Source organism: Haliotis cracherodii, unplaced genomic scaffold (assembly GCF_022045235.1).
Source record: "Haliotis cracherodii isolate W230 unplaced genomic scaffold, xgHalCrac1.p SCAF_8, whole genome shotgun sequence".
Taxonomy (NCBI): Eukaryota; Metazoa; Mollusca; class Gastropoda; order Lepetellida; family Haliotidae; genus Haliotis; species Haliotis cracherodii.
In genome coordinates, this window is record NW_027266341.1 from 11,425,410 (window position 1) to 11,447,794 (window position 22,385).

General features: G+C 39.4%; 2 protein-coding genes across 2 annotated transcripts; one reads left to right on the forward strand and one right to left on the reverse strand.

The window, feature by feature from the left end:
• The first annotated feature begins 774 nt into the window (after positions 1–774).
• Positions 775–4,938, forward strand: LOC139449719 (tripartite motif-containing protein 3-like). Its single transcript, XM_071231232.1, has one exon. The coding sequence runs from the start codon at positions 775–777 to the stop codon at positions 2,074–2,076; it is 1,302 nt and encodes a 433-aa protein (XP_071087333.1). The 3' UTR covers positions 2,077–4,938.
• Positions 4,939–8,538: 3,600 nt separating this feature from the next.
• LOC139449638 (uncharacterized) lies at positions 8,539–22,382 on the reverse strand. The gene is made up of 4 exons (XM_071231114.1): positions 22,254–22,382; positions 19,807–19,962; positions 16,669–16,818; positions 8,539–13,621 (listed from the first exon to the last, which is right to left on the reverse strand). Exons 1-4 carry the CDS (start codon positions 22,282–22,284, stop codon positions 13,566–13,568), a joined length of 393 nt encoding a protein of 130 aa, XP_071087215.1. The 5' UTR covers positions 22,285–22,382; the 3' UTR covers positions 8,539–13,565.
• Positions 22,383–22,385: the final 3 nt, after the last annotated feature.

The following is a 22,385-nucleotide window of genomic DNA, read 5'->3' on the forward strand; positions in this document are numbered from 1 at the left end:
TGGTGTTCCCTATAATTCAAACTTAAACATAAACACAGTTAATGATCTGTGTGGAACAGTACATATTGATAGGTACGCATATCCTATGTTGTTATAAGCTGTATGACAAATGGCCTGTATGACTGATGGGAGGATACCCCCAACGATTATGGCTGACCCGTAACATTCTCGTCAAACTGGTACCCGTACCCAGATTTGGATGACTCGTATCCATTATTTTGTAAATAGTTTGCAAGATGTCAGAAACGGGAATGCCTTAACCGGTACAGACCGGGATAACGAAAAAAATATAGGTTTCTAATAATTTATTCAGCCCTAAATTCTCATATATTTTGACCTGCACTTTCATAGCAATTTATTCATGGCACTGTTACATTTCCAAAATTTCATTCAATTCACATTTCCAACATTTGTTCATTAGACATTTCCATAATTCATTCAATTCGTATTTCAAACATTCATTCATTATTTGGTGAATGAACAATTTATCAATCAACTCATGAATGCGAAGTGACTGAATGGGTGATTACTATAAGAAGTCATTTATATTTTCATTGGGTATTTTCATTCGCGTTTTGGGGGTATGTGTATTCCAGTTGATTAGGTACAAGTGGGTACCGGTTATCCAAACTTTGGGTAGGAGTGCGCTAAATTCGTTTGGGTAATGATCTCCGTGGGTAGGGATTGTTGTTTAGTTCACCCAATGAACCCCCATTTATCGTCACATGATCATGAGTTTATCACATGACACGTGGTCATGTGACATTTGACAAGATGGCGGAACAACACCACACTGAATCTCATTTCCACTGTCCGATATGTAAAAACGTTTTCGAACGTCCGAAAGCCATACCATGTCTCCACACGTTCTGTCAAGAATGCCTCGAAAGCCACGTTACCAGGAACGGCAACGGCGGGCGTTTTCCCTGTCCAGTTTGTCGACAGACCATATATGTTCCATCAGGGGGCGTGTGGAGCTTCCCCGATAATTATCTTATTCTTCATCTTCGAGAAGTAACGTCTGTGTCTGAGAGTACTGGAGAGATGGCAACACTTCCCGTCGACCAACCCCCGACATACCAGACTCTGTACGGAGACAAGGCATTTGACTGGGAGAACAGTGACGTGTTTGTTGTCAACAATCAACACTCGATGGCAGTATTTATCAACAAATTCGCTGGGCACGGCACCGGTGAAGGGGATTTTACGCACGTTTCAGGACTCGCCGTGAATCCGTTGAACGACAACATCATCGTCACCGATTGTAGCTTGAATAAGGTTGCAATATTCAGCGTCAGGGGCGATTTCCTGTCAAGTTTCTATACTGACTGCTCAATTCGGGACGTGTGTGTGACAAGTTTTAACACTGTGCTGTTATCAGTGAGTCGTTCTGGAGCGGCTTTACTTAGGGAGTATGCTATGGATGGTCACCTAATAGCAGCATTTGGGAGTTTCTACAAGTACGATAATCCATGTGGAATTTCACTGGACAACACTCAGAAGGTTGTAGTGACCAGTCTTGAAAAGAACACAGTGCATGTGTTGACCGATCAAAAGAAGCCATGCACCAACTTCGGCTCCAAAGGTTCCGGCCACAATCATTTCATTCAACCCTCGTATGTCACAGTTAACAACAGAAATGAAATTGTTGTGTCTGACACTGGCAACCACAGAATCAAGATTCATGAAATGAATGGTCAGTTTATTCGTCAGATGGGGTCACAGGGCCATGTGTACGGACAGTTGTTCTATCCCATGGGGCTCTGTGTTGACCAATGTGACAACATCTATGTCGCAGATGCCAACAACTACAGAGTTCAAGTCTTTACAGCGGAGGGTGATTTTCTCGCATGTCCGGTTCGTCGCACTTTTGAAGTTGGAGTCGATGTGAAACCAACCAATGTGGTTATCTCACGAAATCGACTTGTGGTTGCATTGAGAGGCTCCAGGCAGTCAGAGGTTCGCTTGTATAAGTGGGATGTTCCTCTACTCAATGTGAAACCGTCTAGCTACCGATTGGGATCTGCATGTTGTCTTATCACATGCTGTGTTAAGTCTGATTATGAAGAAATATGAGGACCAGTTTGCAACTTAAATTGCAGAATCTATTGAAGTATTTGTTAAAAAATTTTGTTGCCAAATCAAAATATTTTATGACTGCTTAGCTGTGGATTTAATGCCAAAATATTGTACTTGCTGCGGAATTATGATTCTAGGACATAGTTCACTTGTAATAGTTAGCTTGTTTGGAAAACTGGACTTTTCCTGGGAAATTAGATAGTGATAAAAGGTGAGGGAACACAGTTAGAAGGTAAAGGATACAGAGTTACACACAGGTAGCATGATTAATTAAGCTTTCTATTGTCTATAGCATGTATAGAGTGGTGTTTTTAACAACTGGTGTGTGAGTGAGTTGTGTTTAACGCCGCTTTTAACAGTATTCCAGTTATATCATGGCATGTCAGCTTAATGTGGGAGGAAAGCCCGGAGTGATGCAGGTCTCAGACGTTTACCAGTTCGTTGAAACCCATGAGCACGGGTATGATGCTGACAAACCTAGAAACATAATCGGGTCGAACCGGGATTCGAACCCACAATCATAGGTTTCTGGCGTGCCCAAGGGACGCAACAGCGAATCGCTGCGCCTTAGACGACTGGGCCACCTTTCAATTGTCTATAGCATGTATAGAGTGGTGCTTTTAACAACTGGTCTGAAATGAATGGTATACAAGATGAGTTTAGCTCACTGTTTCTGTGTATGCAGCACATACACTATCCTGTAAACATAGCAGCACATACACTATCCTGTAAACATAGCTGGTCATTGCTAGTAAATGATGTACAGGGACAATTTGTTGTAAAAATGCTATTGGTCACTGGTTTAGTGACAATAATTTGCAAATTATTATGTACTCAACATTCTGAACATATGAAAATTGAGTGAAGAGATGAAACACTATGTGGAGAAATATAAATTTGGCATATGGAACAGATTACTGTACATGTAGAAGTTCTGTTTGACATTTGTAATAATGTAATTGCTAATTTTCCTGTGCTACATGCAAAACCCTCTGTAAACTAACTTAAAGCAAAGTGTTTGATTAACTGATTATGATTATTTTTTTCTCAACTGTATTATTTCTTTTGAACAATACAGCATGTACAAACAGGGATTTGTCTGCATAATGTCTGCCATCTTCCTGAGGCAAGGGAGTTAACTGACTATAAAAGTCCAGTTTCAACCCTTGCCAAACTAGACTGGAATTATGGAGTTATATATTCTCTGGACTAACGAGTATATGCATAGTGTAATCAAATTGCGTAGCAAAATAGGCATCCAGTTCTAAAACTGCCATGCAGATTTCGGTCGATTGTAGGATTTGCTAAGTATGTGTACTGTATCTGTCAACAGATATTTTCCAAATCTTTTCATGTTTGTAAACAAGGTACTAACATTATTTGATGCATTATGCAAAGTAAGACCCGTTTTTTTACAGTATAGATCTTGATTATCGATCAGATCGTCTTGACTGGTCGACACCATTTTATTTGAAGCAGATGCAAGTGATATGAGAGGTGGAATCTGATTGGTCAATAGGAGGGACATATCTCGTAATATGGCGCTCCGAGCGAGCCCAAATATTGTGCGTATCATCAAAATATTGTGAAGTAACCCTGCGTATTCGATTAGCAAATCAGCAACTTATTTTGAAATTATAAACGGGCATTCCATGACAGTTACATCATGATCATTTGCCATCACACTTTCTTGTGGAAGTACCTGGTATTTTTTAGTCCTATAAAGCTCTCAAACCCACATGACACCAGTTTGCAGGGACTAGATGTTTTTATTTAGAATAGTGTTTTTAAATATTTAACTTAAATACCCACATGTGTAAAAATTAGTGGGTAACAGAAATTTGAATACCCAGATAGAATTACTGATACCCAATGATTTTAAAATGCATGGGTAAAATACCCACAACACCAAAAGCTTATCTGGAGCTCTGATGATGTGATGGTCCTGATGACAAGATGTTGAGACGAGGAGGCTCATTCAGATGGACAATATTGTTTTGTATATATTCCCCTCTGAGCTCAGATAGAATTATGTGATAGATTGGTACACAACATGGATTGTTTACTGTGGAGCACTATGACATTGTTATTGTTGCAACTTGCTCAGAGATTATGACTATTAAGCACTTGTATATAACAAGGTGTATATTGTATAGCATTGTATAGTATTTTATCTGGAAAAGCAGTGAACTATTTTCCCTGTTATTTGTGTATGGTACTTATTGAACATTCTTGTTAATGATTGTGTAAATATTGCTTAATGCCAAATCAGCACATGCTATGAATAAGGCTTCAGTTTACTTCAAGATATGCATTGATGTAGAGAACTTTATGCCTTGAAATATAGGACTCAGATCTTATGGTACCTTTAGCTTTAATGATGAAAACATTCTCAGATGCCTTAATGTCCTGAATATCGTCACGGATACATAATGACATCCTAAATCTGATCTGAATATAATTAGAGCAAGGGCAGATCCAGCATTTTTAAAAGGGAGGGTCCAAAATGTCAAAAGTCTCTCTCGGATCTGGACCCCCTGGACCGCCCCCTCTGGATTTGCCTATGAATAGAAAGAACCTACTTTTGCTGTGTGGGTGAGCTAGTGAGTAGTTTTCTACAACTGGTAAATAATCCAATCTACACTCTATAAACATGATAAACCAGTCAATAGCATAAGCAGACTATCAATGTATCACAATAATCCAGTGACCACACTCCTCACTTCCGTCGTGCTGGGGACCTAATTGGCCTCCTAATCCCCACATCGTCCATACTTCCTGCGTTTGTATACACTGTGAGCCTCCATCACCTGTGCATGCCATCGCTATATATATGCAATAATCTTGGACGGGACCTTAAACCCCAATTCACCTTGCCTCCTTCCCCTGTAAATATCTGGAACTGCAGTTCAGGGTGACAGTGAGGTGTGTCTATTCTTTATTAGGCAATGAAATGAGGCTGTGTATCACAGCAGTCAAAGCAGCCCTACTCCAAGCATGGTTTTTGTGCAAACCCTACCACTGGCTGATACTGAAGCAGTGTGCAGAGGGCACAAGGTCATAGCTCGTCAAACGAGACATTGGTCTGATCTCTCAGATCTGATCTTCTTCAGGCAAGGAGTTTACTGACTATAAAAGTCCAGTTTCCAAGCTTGCTAATCTAACCTGGAATATGGAGTTATATTTTGGCTGGACTAATGAGTCTCTGCGTAGTCCAATCAAAATTGTGTAACAAAATCTACATCCGTTCGTAAACTGCTGTGCAGATTTCGGTCGATAGCAGGATTTCCAGAGCATGTGTACGGCCAACTTGGCGTCAACAGATATTTTTCAATTCCTTTCATGTTTTTAATCAAGGTGTTCACGTGATTTGATGCACTTCCGAAGTAAGACCAGTTTTTCTAAAATATAGATCTTGATTATTGATCAGATCGTCTTGACTTGCTGCCACCATTTTGTTTGAAGCAAATGCAAGTGATATGAGAGGTGGAATCTGATTGGTCAATAGGAGGAATAAAGATGGAACATAACTCATAGCCACTGGTGGGCTATGATCGAGCCCAGAAATTCCAGTCAAGTTCAGCAAGGGTGGAAACTGGATTTTTATAGTCAGTTAACTCCCTTGCTTCAGGAAGATGGATCACTCACTGGTTTCCCTCTTACTGGAGTGAGACCCTGACTTGATTCATTGGTTAAAGAGACTACATTGCAAAGCATCTGAATGTAGAAACATAGCGTACAAACCTTTGAAGTTTTGACTCGCCTTCTCTGCTATGATAGATCTGATCACTGTCATGATCGCCTTCTTATAGGATGAGTTTTGAGTTTATTCACTGATGGCCTACAACATGTATAGTCTTGCCAAGTCTGGTGTTAACAGCTTCCATGTCTTGTCTTCCTTGATATACTTGAGCTTAATGTACTTTCACCACGTACAAACCCACATGTGATACTGTATATACACAGATCTGTGACATGTCTCTGTCATTATACCTTGACATTCTTCTTTTACTGGGGGCACATTTTTGTCCCCTCAGTTTATTTACTGTACATCGTGTATTTATAAATAAATTCCATTGAAATCTTCAGCTTGTGTTTTTTATGAGCTTTTTGTTACCTTCTATTCTGGCCTGTTTGTCCGGCGTCCAGCACAAATCATAAATTATGCATTTATCTGAGTATCCTGTATTGGGAATAAAAATTATGTATTAATCTGGCAAATACATTTAGTTTATTCCTAATACAATCGGTACCTTAACCCTGCCAGTTTCTTGGATTTGTTATGTCAAAAGGTCAATGCTAGAGGCAGTATACATGCAGGTCCAACTGAAACCTGTTTTTAAGACACTGATTTTGGTACCTGGACTAGTATTTGAATATTGATATGAAAGACATGGAATGACATAAGAGATGCGTTGATGATCATTTGAAAAATAAATACCAAGGTATTTTTTGTTCAGATTTCTGCATGTGATCTTTACGGGTTATCCGTTCGGTGTCGACACGTCCCCGGTCACAAGTTTCCTGGTTACTGCATGTGAAAGTTCCTTGCAGCTGTTGGTACTTTCACAGTGGTGAGCTTCCTGCTCGGGAATATGTTCACAGTAATGTTTACCCCATGACCCCCGAACACAGTGACTTGATTGTAGACAGACAAGGGTAAACACTGAAAGTTGTACCCACCGGATCCTTTTATTATCCCCCGTCATGAAGTAGGGCAGGGGCTATATGAAGGGAGTCGTCCATCCCTTCATCCATCCGCTTCTCAAAGGGGACATATTTTCTCAAAACTATTTCAGTCAGAGAAATTAAATCTTTTACACTTGTGCTACTGGTCATGATCACAAATGAGTTTGAAATTAGTATCGTAAATTCATTTTTTTCAGAGTTACTGCTCTTGATGAGTTGATCCATGTCATGTGACTTAGTACAGTGTGTGTGCAATGGGAACACGTTTTCTCAGAAACTACTGAAGCTACTTGAATGAAAGTTAGCATGCTTATCTAAGAGGTACTGGTCAAGACTGAGTTCCAATATTGGTTCTGTAAATGATTTTTCACAGAGTTACGGCCCTTGATCCATTAACGTTACCTTGTGCATAGTGAGCAATGGGGGCAAGTTTTTTCAGAAACTACTGAAGGAAGATTATCAAAAAATACTTATCAAGACTGATTTACTTTTTCAGAGAGGGGCCTTTATTTGATTAATTTCACATCTAATCATTTTTTTTCTGATGACATGAAGCGTCCCGAGTGCCTATCTCTTCTGAAGGCTTTACAGGACACTTTTTTATAGTTTATATTCACAACTATATGAACAAACAAAATTCTATGCCCCATGGCGGCGGATAGTGATAACACTGGTTTCCTTTTTGCGCATTTATCTGTAAAAATCACCTGAACACATGACATTTACTTCAATTGGCTTTATCCTTCCCGAGAACCCTACCCATTTTTGTATGATAAAATTTGGTACACATTTATTTCATAGTGTAGCACCTCACTGATAGGCTTCTGGGGAAGTATTCAAATCCTCATGGTAGAAACCCACATCATAGTAATTGTGATGACGGACAAAGGAACGTAATGGGGTAAATAAACACATGATCCTGGCATAGTCAAGTAACACAACCTTGCTTGGTAAGGCACCTGAGCTTGCCTTCTTTCATAAAGTCATAAAGACAGTCAATCGGTAAATATTTCTGACATCTAAATATAACCTGTTAAGATATGAATTGGTGTTCTTTGGTGAAGAAATCACATTACAGTATGATAAATTATTTATTATTTCATCAAAAATACAAAAATCATAACATACACTGTTTATATGGAATAATAAAAAAGACAATATAAAAACTTGATAACAACAAAAGGTTTATCATCTATGAGCCATAGCCAAGTGTAAACAACGTAAATGCCACTAGGTACAATGTATCTAGGATATATAACATGCGTACAAATATAAGAATAGATTATTCACAACAAATGGGATTTAAAAACAATAAAATTCCTCCAAAGTAAAACTAACAGTAATGTTATTAGGAAATGTAAATGCACTAACTTATATTCTTTAAGTATTGCACAATACCTGTGTAACATTGTAGGGCTAAAAAGACCAAATTCCTTACCAGGTACACCACAACTATCTACCTGCTCAGGTACATTTGCAATCATACCACTAGCAACCCTCTTAAAACATCCTACTGGATCTCAGTGACCTTAAAATACCATTGTATTATGGAAATACACATGTATGTTCAAACTTCAAGCATTCTAAAACAGACAACCATAGAAGAAACTCTTAAATAAACCCTGGCTTGTGTCTGCTACAACTGATATCAACAGCTAACAAGGAAGTTAAGGATGAAAGTCATGGTGTCCTTGACTATTACAACATTACAAACCTGGGGCCCCTGATTTACATACTACTGCAGCATAACACAAGGACCTCCCCCCCCCCCCCCCCCCACCAGCTCCCTAAATTCAAACCCTCAAAGTTACATGGCCAGGGGAAAAGGGTAGCAGCAAGATCGTAGCAATGTACAGCTTTGTTTTTACTATCCAATATCCGCTGTTGCTAATACATACTGGTTGCTATGCATAGCTAATTCTTGCCTTAACACCTTTCTACTAACGTCTGATGCTGACTTTGGATTGGTCTTCACATGATCCATCAGAGTGCAGATTACAGAATATTGTGGGGACAAATTTACTTCCTCCAATGCTGTAGCTATTTAGACACTACGTCCGAGGCAGTGAACTTGACCAACAATGTTTCTTAACTCAACTCTCACAATAATACATTTCTGAAGGAAATTTGGCTGTATTTATTTTGGTAAATGGTTTGGGAACAAGGGGGAATAAAATGTTCATGATATTTGGTAACGTGCAACACATCAGACAGAACTTGTGATGACCAGTGCAAAATCAGCATCAGATTTGAGTAGATTGTTATGAGTGAGTGAGTGAGTGAGTTGGGTTTACCGCCGCTTTTAACAATATTCCAGTTATATCACGACGTGTCAGCTTACTGTGGGAGGAAAGCACGAAGTGATGCAGGTCTCAGACGTTTACCACTTCGGTGAAACCCACGAGCACGGGTATGGTGCTGACAAACCTAGAAACATAATCGGGGCGAACCGGGATTCGAACCAAAAATCATAGGTTTCTGGCGATCTCAAGGGACGCAACTCTGCACAGCGAATCACGGCGCCTTAGACGACTGAGCCACCCGTGCCCCCAGATTGTTATGAAGGTGTGAATCGTTACTGTGTATTAGTGACCAGTGGAGGATGGAGAGTGACAGCAGAGCAGTACATACAATGTCCATCTACAAAATGTTGCTTACTGGACGAGAAAACTCAGGTACACAATCCTTGGTGTCCTCAGAACCAAACTTGTCTAAACAGATCTCAAGAATGAAAAGATTGGTAAATTACAGACAAACAAAGAATTCAAATAACCTGCATATTAAAAAATAATTTTGGCTTCTACATATGAAATGTTGAAAGGTAGTGGTAGTATTAAGTCCTAGTCCTGAGTCCTATACTATAGACAATCACAATCTTAAATCCTGTGTATGTAAACTGTGTGGAATGGAATAAGTATTCTTTGGCATGGCCTGCTTAAAACTAGAAAAAGTTAATACATCTGAATGGAACTGTTTCAACATAAAATATAATTTTGGTATCAGAAAATATCAAATTGTAAAAATATGTTAAAAATATAATTTAAACTAAGTTTGATTTAATGTGTTAGATATTAAACATCTGACTGACATAAATGAGCTCAAGAGCTATTTCATTGCTGGAAATGTATGACATCCCTTATATAACTACTTGCCAATAATCAATGCAAACTACAACTTAATTTTCAGTTTAAACATTTAAACAAATGTATTGACACTTTAAAAATATTTAAAAAAATGCAGCTTAACTAACTTAACACAAGCAGAATTGGTAGTTCTGAATAACTGCCCCTCCCGTGACCCTCAATATGTGCCCTTGACCTTTATCATGTTGAATATAGAATGATAAATACAATACATGCTCCATGTATACACTTGAGGCAATGACACGGCACAAACAGCCGGAGATATAATACGGACCAGTACAATATAACAATACAACAATATAACACAAAAACAGCAACATGTCCTTGTAACCATGGTAACAGGACTCCGATTATAATCAGAACAAGCAATTTCCAGCTTAAGTATAATAATGTAAGGCCATACTATAATTGGGTAAAAATCTCAAAACCGACAAATTTTCTGATTATTAACTTGCAAAAATAAAAGTGTCCCTAATATAATTTTTCTCTTGATATTAGAGACTATGATACTTGAGAAGTACTTTCTAGTTCAATGCAGTGCAGTGATGTGTTTAATTAATTAGAAAATAATTAATGAATTAGCCTAATCTGCTAGGACATTCAACTCCGTTACGGATCACAAATGGAAAGTAATTTTAATAGCGCTAGGTTGCTTTGAAATATAAAATCATATTCAGCAATTAACATTAAGTGTGAATACAATTCAGTGTTAAAGAAATGGAAACTGGCTAAATAAAATGTATGATTGGACATTTGTAAGTGCTCGCTCCATATTTCAAAAGTTTGCCTAGACAACAAAGTCATTTACATGAAAGACGGTATCCAAAATATAGTATTTTTCATCTTTTGTCACAACATATATTATCATTAATCCTAATCTAAAGTTAAAACTCATAAAAACAACAAAGTTTTTCGTCAGTTGTCAAAAGAAGTCATCTATTAAAAAAATTCTGACGTAACAGAGTTGAGTTTGTTGTAACGGAGTTGTAACTCATATATTTTGTTATTGCTCTCTAGCATAAAATAACAACCTTTTCATCCCTTTTGAGATAAAATGTGAAAATACATGCACTGTGTTGTGTTACTTGTCAGGACTTTGGTACTCATGGTTTATGAGCCAGTTTCTGCAGTAATGGCATACAAAAGTGGGTCTACTAAATAACTAATGTTCAACCCTTTGTATAGACGTTGAAATAAATAAGCACAAAGTTGCTTAAAATGCTATTTTAGATCACTATAATATAGTTACAAAACTTCAAGATCAAATCTCAGATCAATCATATCATCAACACTGTCAGAAAATATGTTGTTTATACATGCATAATGAAATTGGTTTCTGCAGCCAAAAGACAATAGCCAGGCACTCCCATCAATGTAAAAGACAACAGTTCTGTCTTCAAAAATTAGTTCACTGTCTGAAAGAATTATCAATAGTATCAAATCCACATTTTGCACAGGTCCTAACATCTTGTTCATCCGAAACATCAGAGCAGTCTGAGTGACTATTTTAAAAAAAAGTTCTTACTACAGACTGTGGGAAATTATTTGTCAGGTATAGGGTTAAAATTAAATAAAATATTCTTGAAGAACAAAGCTATGTACAGACAATAACTATCGAAATTGTGCAGATGCACAAATTTTTCCTCTCCGTTACGCTGTACAGCATTACAGAGTTGAGTATAACGGGGTTGAGAAACCTTACTATAAATGGCTCATATCCCAGCATGCTTTGCTTTTTATGGAAATTAAAATACTCTTGCTAACCAATTTCTCTTGGAAAAGTGAAGGAAATAAGAATGAGATATAGATCTATAGACAGTGTAACAGAGTTGAGGCTCAGAAAACATACTGTACTTAACAGACATATCTTGATGTCATTGGCTTGAACATTGTACATAAATGTGGCATCTATCTATCACCAGCAGATGAACTTCATACACATGTTGCCAAAAGAGGAAGCGTATGAGAGTTATCTCCCATAGCACAGTTATTTTTTTAGTATTGGTACGTTGTAACGGAGTTGAGTGCCTTTTGAGGGACATCTTTTTTTTCCTAATTTATTTTTTTTCAATTAGGTTTTAGATAATAATGATAGGATACGTGTAATTAATGTTCATTTGAGAGTGTGAAAAACAAAATTTGCTACATTTTTAGAATATTTAGATACAGATAAGGTATTATTTTTTATTCTGGTCCAGCTGAGGGACAGCCATGTTTTTAGTAAATCCAGAAAATATTTGCTTATAAACAAACAAATATTAACTTGAAAGTACATTTTTTTAGCATTTTACATTTGAAGAAAGGTAATCTACTTGTGAATAGTCTTGAAAAGGAAATCAAATATTTTAAAATACATTTCTGCAAACAAACTACTGATGTACAGGTCAAGTGGGAAATTGTTACGGTGTTGAGATTTTCACCCAATTATCATATTTTCATGCCTGACTGTTTCCCTAACAACCAACCTGCTGCACATCACTGTACTGTTGTTCTCAAGTACCTATAGACAAAATCACTGTGTCTTGTGTTTTATCTTCATTGATGAAATACACCATTTTCAAAGGCCAACCAGACAGATATGCTTCGTGTGGATAACATCAGTTGACGCATGTACACAGAACAGTTTGTTTATAGATGCCTTGAACAGTTTGTTTATAGAATACCTTGAACAGTTTGTTTATAGATGCCTTGAACAGTTTGTTTATAGAATACCTTGAACAGTTTGTTTATAGATGCCTTGAACAGTTTGTTTATAGATGCATTGAACAGTTTGTTTATAGATGCCTTGAACAGTTTGTTTATAGAATACCTTGAACAGTTTGTTTATAGATGCCTTGAACAGTTTGTTTATAGATGCCTTGAACAGTTTGTTTATAAAATACCTTGAGCAGTTTGTTTATAGATGCCTTGAACAGTTTGTTTATAGATGCCTTGAACAGTTTGTTTATAGATGCCTTGAACAGTTTGTTTATAAAATACCTTGAACAGTTTGTTTATAGATGCCTAGAACAGTTTGTTTATAGATGCCTTGAACAGTTTGTTTATAGAATACCTTGAACAGTTTGTTTATAGATGCCTTGAACAGTTTGTTTATAGAATACCTTGAACAGTTTGTTTATGAGGCCTTGAACAGTTTGTTTATAGATGCCTTGAACAGATTGTTTATATAAAATCAGTTTTTGACAAAATTGGATGACAATCTACTAATGAGTCAATTGTGGGTCATGAATGCTTCCACATGGTCAATGTTTTTTGCAGTACTTGCAAGTAAACATAACATGTCAGGAAGAGTGTCTATTCTCCATTAGAACTGTCTAATCAACAGTATCATATACCGAGGTATCTCCGAGATATCTCTTCAGCACCCTCAATGGAATAAAATTGTAATGTGAACATAACAGTTTTACATACTATCAGTAATATATTTGTAGTTATCACAAAATCTTCTCAAGACACAGGGACTTAACAGAATCTCATTTATCGTGGAAGAAAGTATCAGGCTGCAAGAACAAACTAAATAGTTCTAAACTTAAATCTAATTTTTCTTTAAGCAACACAGTTTCCATAGTTACAGAATGGATGTGAATCACCATGGTTACGCTATGCATGCAGTTGGCACTGGTGTGATAGGCTAGGCGTCAGAATGTGTTCCCCTCAGAAGAGGCAGGCTTCAGTGAGTAGGTTGTCTCTGGAGAGATGTTTGGAACATTCTGAAATTCAGGAATACATATTAAAGTGCATACTCATACAAATAATATCATGTTTGCTGTAATATGTGCCCCAGACACTTAGAAGATTGACAAAAGGAGGCGCTTATTAAAACTGTTCATGAGTTATATTTGTTTTCAGACATCCATTGGTAGGGAATAAACTTTGTTCAAACGGCGATTAAACTAAAGAATTTTTGATGATAGATATGCTGCTGTTTTCTGCACGAAACCTGTACAATATACAAAAAATATGGAAATGTGGGTTTCCCCACTAACATGGTCAGGATAAATCATGTAACCTTAGTAGGGCGTCTTAAAGACTTACAGATTGGTCCATAAGTTTGTCAGGGGTGCATTTTGGAGCAGGGTGCTTGATATGGAAAATTTGGTACATACATTTGTTACTGTTAATAATGAAGAAACTAATCTATTAAAATCTGAAAATGTCAATATTTCAAATCTTATAAGCTTAAAATTAAATAAATTTATCATATAATGGGTTGTTTACAAACAAACATGGCATCGCCCTTGTCATTGGGCGATTGAGTCAGAGTCAAGCACAATGTTTATCCCTAATACAGGATATATACAATCATCAAAAACACTCAAATTATAACCTCGATTGATTTAATAGTTCCTTTTTATTTACAACAATTCAAAATTGACCTAAAAAAGGATGGGTTATGTCCCTTTGAATGTGATGTTGTTAGACCCTACCAGTCGGAAAGACATTGCTATGTGTCAAAAGTATTCTTCATATTTGACTAATGACACTATCAATACATTGACAACTAATATCACTTCACTTTAGTCATAACTAAACACTATGCAAATTGACAATCATCTCAATGTTCCAAGTCTCGTCATTTCTGGGGGACAATCTCATTAAAATCAGACCTCAGTTCTCGATACAGCTAAACAAAGCTGTGAGGACATCCCATTAGGGGTCACATCAGAGCGACCTTTCATCCGACCAATCAGAGCATTGCTTACCAGATTATGAAAGTGACAGTCGGAATTTGATTTCTAATCATACAACCTCGAAAACTTTAACTCCGAAAGATAGTTACGGGTTTAACGACTGAATCCATACAATCTAGACAATCTATGAGCCATTCCAGAATGTTCTTTTGTTCATGTTTCAAATTTGTAATCAAGAATTTGGCAAAATATATTTCGAAGTGTAGTCGCCAATTTGAAATTAGTGCCACAAAGTATGAGAAAGCTGCCTTCTGATTGGTTATTCTATTGGTCAGTCAAAGATCGTGCAAGGTTGGTCTGACGTGACCCATAATGGGATGTCCTCAGATCTTTGTTTAGCGATAGCGAGAACTAAGATATGATTTTAATGAGATTGTTCTGGGGGACAGATTTCAAATTTATTTTCAAACAACAATGTCAGTCCATCATGGTTAGTTTGACTATGTGACTGACCCCATTTATAATACCCAACTCAAATAATGAAATATGAAACGACCTGTTCATGCCAAAGTTGTTCATAACGGATGTGGTTGACATATGATGGGGAACATGCAATAGCCTACAATGCTGAAGTATACTCAGAGTATAGCACAGTTATAGTCTTTATCAAATTTTCAGAAGCAGCCTGATGATGGTATATCAACTACCAGGTAATAGCAGATGCTGATCATCTTGTCGCCCATCAAGCATAAATTGATCAGTCAAAAACTTAAGTTACTTCTGCCTAGTCACTCTGTCTTGATATATTGTTGGAATATTGCTAACCATACTCACTCATTCATTCTTACTTTTGAACACTTCCTTGTTAGTTGTCATCTATAGAGACAACTCTATACTCATGTGTACAGAGACCACTTGTTTGTATATCTGTCAATAATGGTTTCCTCTCTAACAGGGTGAGGACCAATAGGGTTTCCTCTCTAACAGAGTGAGGACCAATGGGGTTTCCTTTCTAACAGGGTGAGGACCAATAGGGTTTCTCTACTAACAGGGTGGGGACTAATGGGGTTTCCCCTATAACAGGGTGGGGACTAATGTGGTTTCCCCTCTAACAGGGTGGGGACTAATGGGGTTTCTTCTATCACAGGGTGGGGACTAATGGGGTTTCCCCACTGACAGGGTTGGGACTAATGGGGTTTCCCCTCTAACAGGGTGGGGACTAATGGGGTTTCCCCTTGACAGGGTGAGGACCAATAGGGTTTCCCCACTGACAGTGTCAGGACCAACAGGGTTTCCTTTCTAACAGGGTCAGGACCAACAGGGTTTCCTCTCTAACAGGGTGAGGACCAATATGGTTTCCTTTCTAACAGGGTGAGGACCAACAGGGTTTCCTCTCTAACAGGGTGAGGACCAATAGGGTTTCCTCTCTAACAGGGTGGGGACCAATAGGGTTTCCTTTCTAACAGGGTGAGGACCAATAGGGTTTCTCTACTAACAGGGTGAGGACTAATGGTGTTTCCTCTCTAACAGGGTGGGGACCAATAGGGTTTCCTCTCTAACAGGGTGAGGACCAATAGGGTTTCCTTTCTAACAGGGTGAGGACAAATAGGGTTTCTCTACTAACAGGGTGAGGACTAATGGGGTTTCTCTACTAACAGGGTGAGGACCAACAGGGTTTCCTCTCTAACAGGGTGAGGACCAATAGGGTTTCTCTACTAACAGGGTGAGGACCTATAGGGTTTCCTCTCTAACAGGGTGAGGACTAATGGAGTTTCCTCTCTAACAGGGTGAGGACCAATAGGGTTTCTTTTCTAACAGGGTGAGGACCAATAGGGTTTCCTTTCTAACAGGGTCACACCAACAGTGTTTCCTCTCTAACAGGGTGAGGACCAATAGGGTTTCCTTTCTAACAGGGTCAGGACCAACAGGGTTTCCTCTCTAACAGGGTGAGGACCAATAGGGTTTCCTCTCTAACAGGGTGAGGACCAATAGGGTTTCCTCTCTAACAGGGTGAGGACCAATAGGGTTTCCTCTCTAACAGGGTGAGGACCAATAGGGTTTCCTCTCTAACATGGTTGGACTAATGGAGTTTTACTAAGGATGCCTATGTGAGGTCAGATACTCACTGTGTTCACATCGGTGTCCATAGAAGCCTGTACCATGGCAGTCACACTTGTAGCCACGCTGGCGCTGGTTGTCACTATCCATGCTTTGCACCTGGAGACACTCTCCATCATTTTCACAGGGCTGCAGGTTTTCACAGATGTTCAAACGACCTGGGAACATGAGTATTAATCAAAAAATAATATAACAGTTTAAAAAAACTACTTTTGGGTTATTTTTAAGGGTGAAACATTGTTTTGATTATCGAGAAGATTGTTTTGACTGGGTGCCACCATTTTGTTTGAAGCAAATGCAAGTGATATGAGAGGTTGAATATGATTTGTCAATAGGAAGGACATAGAAGAGACAAAATAGCCATCCAGTTCATAAACTGCCATGCAGATTTCGGTCGATTGTAGGATTTTCAAAGCATGTGTACTGACAACTTAGTGTCAACAGATATTTTCCAAATCTTTTCATGTTTGTAAACAAGGTACTAACATGATTTGATGCACTATGCAAAGTAAGACCCGTTTCTTTAACAGTATAGATCTTGAGTATTGATCAGATCTTCTTGACAGTTCGACACTATTTTGTTTGAAGCAAATGCAAGTGATATGAGAGGTCGAATATGATTTGTCAATAGGAAGGACATAGAAGAGTCATAACTCTAAATAACTACTGCATGGTGGCACTACGATCAAGCCAAGGAATTCTAGCCTAGCACAGCAGCAACCGATTCTTGATCCTTGTTAAATCTTTGACCATTCTAGAGTGTTTTCTTCAAATTTGAAAACGGATAGTAGTCAAAAGGGGTTGGTAGTCACTAGGGGCTGGTTGTCACGAGGGGTGGTCATTACAAGGGGTTGGTAGTCACTAGGGGTTGGTCGTCACTAGGGGTTGGTCATCACTAGGGGCTGGTCGTTACGAGGGGTTGGTAGTCACTAGGGGCTGGTCATCACTAGGGGGTGGTCGTCACTAGGGGATGGTCATCACTAGGGGGTGGTCATCACTAGGGGCTGGTCATCACTAGGGGCTGGTCGTCACTAGGGGCTGGTCGTCAAGAGGGACTGGTCATCACTAGGGGCTGGTCGTTACGAGTGGTTGGAAATCACTAGGGGCTGGTCGTCACTACGGGTTGGTCGTCACTAGGGGCTGGTCATCACTAGAGGCTGGTAGTCACTAGGGGCTGGTTGTCACTAGGGGCTGGTTGTCACTAGGGGCTGGTCGTCACTAGGGGTTGGTGGTCACTAGGGGCTGGTCGTTACGAGGGGCTGATCGTCACTAGGGGCAAGTTGTTATGAGGGGTTGGTAGTCACTAGGGGCTGGTCGTTACGAGGGGTTGGTAGTCACTAGGGGCTGGTCGTCACTAGGGGCTGGTCGTCACTAGGGGCTGGTCGTCAAGAGGGACTGGTCATCACTAGGGGCTGGTCGTTACGAGTGGTTGGAAATCACTAGGGGCTGGTCGTCACTACGGGTTGGTCGTCACTAGGGGCTGGTCGTCACTAGGGGCTGGTCGTCAAGAGGGGTTGGTCGTCAATAGGGGCTGGTAGTCACGAGGGACTGGTCATCACTAGGGGCTGGTCGTTACGAGTGGTTGGAAGTCACTAGGGGCTGGTCGTCACTAGGGCCTGGTCGTCACTAGGGGTTGGTCGTCACTAGGGGCTGGTCATAGCTAGAGGCTGGTGGTCAAGAGGGGTTGGTCGTCAATAGGGGCTGGTAGTCACGAGGGACTGGTCATCACTAGGGGCTGGTCGTTACGAGTGGTTGGAAGTCACTAGGGGCTGGTCGTCACTTGGGGTTGGTCGTCACTAGGGGCTGGTCATCACTAGAGGCTGGTAGTCACTAGGGGTTGGAAGTCACTAGGGGCTGGTTGTCACTAGGGGCTGGTCGTCACGAGGGGCTGGTTGTCACTAGGGGCTGGTCGTCACTAGGGGCTGGTCGTTACGAGGGGTTGGTAGTCACTAGGGGCTGGTCGTCACTTGGGGTTGGTCGTCACTAGGGGCAGGTCGTCACGAGGGGCTGGTTGTCACTAGGGGCTGGTCATCATGAGGGGCTGGTTGTCACGAGGGGCTAGTTGTCATGAGGGGCCAGATCTGGTGAATAAGGTGGATGAGGCAAAAGCATGTATCTACATTCCTGTACAGCAGCCATGGCAACATGACAGGTGTGAACTAGAGCATTGTCTTGAAGGGGGAGAACACCACGATGAAGTTTGCTTCTTTGCAGTCTTTTCAAGAAGTAGGCATAATATTCACAATTCATAGTTGTTTTCTGTGGTAAATAAATTATCTGTGTTTTGCCCTCTTTGTTGTGAAAGAATGTGGCCATTCTTCAGCCTTCCCATAGACAACATGCAGCCATTCTTCATTACTCTTTGGTGATTGACCCTCGAGGGACAAAAATGCTCTACACCTAATTTTTTTCCATTTCAGTGATAGGGAGCAGGGTACCCCTGAGTCGAAGTCAGTCATCACCAAGTCACTGGACTGAAGCATGCCAACTTGTGACAGTTGACTTAGCAAACACACATCAATACTAACACATGTCACACGTCTGGATACCAAGAACCGAGATATACCAGGCTCAAACGTTTCTGATATCCCCTCGTAGTCCTAATGACATTAAACATATTCATTATCTGCAAAGTGCCAGAGGTACAGAAGCTAACCTTGTATTAATAATGGAAATCTAGAGGTGAAAAAGCTGCAAAGTGTCACGACAAAAGTCATTAAGTCTGATTCTGTGGTGGCCTGTTTGAAATGTTCAAAGATGAAAACCTTACCATATCAAAAATAGAAATGTCAGGAACATGTGATGTAGATATACAGTCTCATGACAGTTGAGTGGAAAGGAGATTTAAGTGTAAAGTTTACAAATGGATAAATAGATGGTTATATGGAAGGAAACCCAGAAATCAACTTTTGTTTGTTTGTTGCTAAAACATTACATGGCATAATGTTAACACGAGGCATTCAAGTTTGGCTGAAACAAACCAGTGGTTGATATCAAGAGCAAATATCCCAACTAGGCTATGACAACACACAAACCTGCAGCTCGTTCACCTTGACAACACTGCAGGAAAACAGCAAACATGGCTGCCTACAATAAGATACACCATCCACCGTTTTAACATGTTCAACTCTCTCACAGGGACTGACCATTGAAGTCCTTCTGACACTCCTCCAGGGTGCTGTAGGGGAAGGGGTTCTTGCAGCCCACTGCCTCCCCGCTCAGGCACTCCCTCTGGCTGTAGTCGATCTTACACCCCCGGAACTTCTGGTTGCAGTCCTTGCCCAGGGACACACACACCAACACTGTTACACAAAGTAGAGGTCAATAGGAAATATACATGTTCATGAGGATGTCAGACAATGATGGTGAAGTCAGATAATGTTGGGTAATGATGATGATGATGATGATGATGATGATGATACAACCCAAGCTACCTGTTTGAAGGACATCTTCCCTAGGCAAGGGAGTTAACTGACCATAAAAGTCCAGTTTCCATCTTTGTCGAACTAGGCTGGAATAATGGAGTTATATTTGGCTGGTCTAACAAGTCTATGCATAGTCCAATCAGTCAAAATTGCATAATGAAATCGACATCCGTTAAGTAAAATGCCGTAATGTATTCGGTCGATTGCAGGATATACAAAGTATGTGTACTGCCAAATAGGCATCAACAAATATTTTCCAAATATTTTCATGTCTTAAATCAAGGTGCTTGCGTGATTTCATGCACTTCACGAAGTGAGACCCGTTTTATCACAATATAGATTCTGATTATCGATCAGATCATTTTGACTGACCGCCGCCACTTTTTTATAAGCCAATGCAAGTGATATGAGAGGTCTGATTGGTCAATCGGAGGGACATAGAAGAGACTTAACTTGAATAGCCACTGATGGCGCTACGACCGAGCCCAGAAATTCCAGCCTAGTTCGGCAAGGGTGGAAACTGGACTTTTAAAGTGAGTTAACTCCCTTGCCTCAGGAGGATGTTTGAAGGATTGCATCCACAATACAATTATATGCATAAAATAATAATTAACACAGGTTTATCCCACAAGACAAGAAAAAACATTACTTCCCATAAGTGAATTCCTTTTAAATCAGAACATCATCGCATACAAATATTTCACTAGGACATCAAAAAGGAAACAAAGTTAAACACATGCTTATATATATATATATATATATATATATATATATATATATATATATATATATATATATATATATAGAAGTAACAACAAACAAAACATTACAATTTAACATTTAGGAGCCACCATAGAATATGTTCATGTTTCATTCAAGGATCCAAGGGCTAAAGTTTTTGTTTGTTTTGTTTGTTTGTTTGTTTAACGCTGCACTCAGAAATGTTCCAGCTATATGATGGCGGTCTGTAAATAATCGAGTCTGGACCACACAACCCATTGATTGATGTCATGAGCATCAATCCACTCAATTGGGGACCCCAAGTCAGCGAGCCTGACCACCCATCCTGTTAGTCACCTCTTACGACAAGCATAGTTGCCTTTTATGGCAAGCATGGGTTGCGGAAGACCTATTCTAACCCGGATCTTCACGGGTCCCAAGGGCTAAGGATAGAGTTTGGGGTAACTTACCCTATCCCTAACGCAACTCACCCCATTGGGTTTTAAGAGGCACATGCAAATATCTATTTTCTGGTACCAAATTACTTTTCGTGAGATATATCTCATTTTAATGATACTATTGGGTGGTGAATAGATTATATAATTGCACCACCATTTTTTTTAAATAGTTATACTTTGTAGGATTTACTGGATTAAAAGTGGTCTCATATCTTTTTAAATTGACATTTCGGACAAGGTATCTTTTCCTGGTAGCAGAACAGAGGAAAATGGGTATAAAACATGGGAAGAGTCTTCTAAAATTTTAGAATAATCCCAAGTTTATCAGATTATCAGATTATATGGTCATCTGGGGCTTCACCGCTGGATTAACACAAACACAATTAAAACAAAGTTCTTTGCCTTAGGAGACACAGTATGTTTCATAGTGAGTGAGTGGGTTGGGATAAGCACCACTTTGAAAAGCATTTCTGTCATATCACAACGTGTCAGGTAAATGTGGGAGGAATGCAGGTCTTTGATGTTTTTGACTTTGGAGAAACCCAGGAGCAAGGGTATGGTGCTGACAAACCTAGAAACAATCAAGGTGTAGCTAGGATTTGAACCCAGGACAACAGGTTTGAGTCATACATAAGGATAGTTACAAACTGTGACTCAGTGAGGAACAAAACACCAAAATCTATAAAACTACTTAAAGTTAAAATTAGACATAAGAAATTAATTAATCTAAAAAACTTATATAAACTAATTACGGTAACAATTCTGAACCCCATTTGTATTAAGTTTCGGGCTTGATCGTAACCACAGAATGCTATATGTGGTTCTTGATATCTGCCGGTAAGGTATGCGTAAATATTTATATATTATAATGAGTGTAGACTCCAGTCTATGCGTAAGGGAGGTAATCTGGTATCCGTCTGGCAATCGGAATACTTTACTCTTACACCATAAAGTGAGGTGACGTTGTTGTGATGATCAAAGCATACTTACGAAATAAGGAAATGACAGTAGCTTGATACATTGCAGTGATGCAGATTGAAGAAGAAAATCGAAAAAAGTCGAGCGACAGATAAACTTTTCTGAGATGCTTGAACTTTTCTCTGACCCAGCCCACGGAAATGG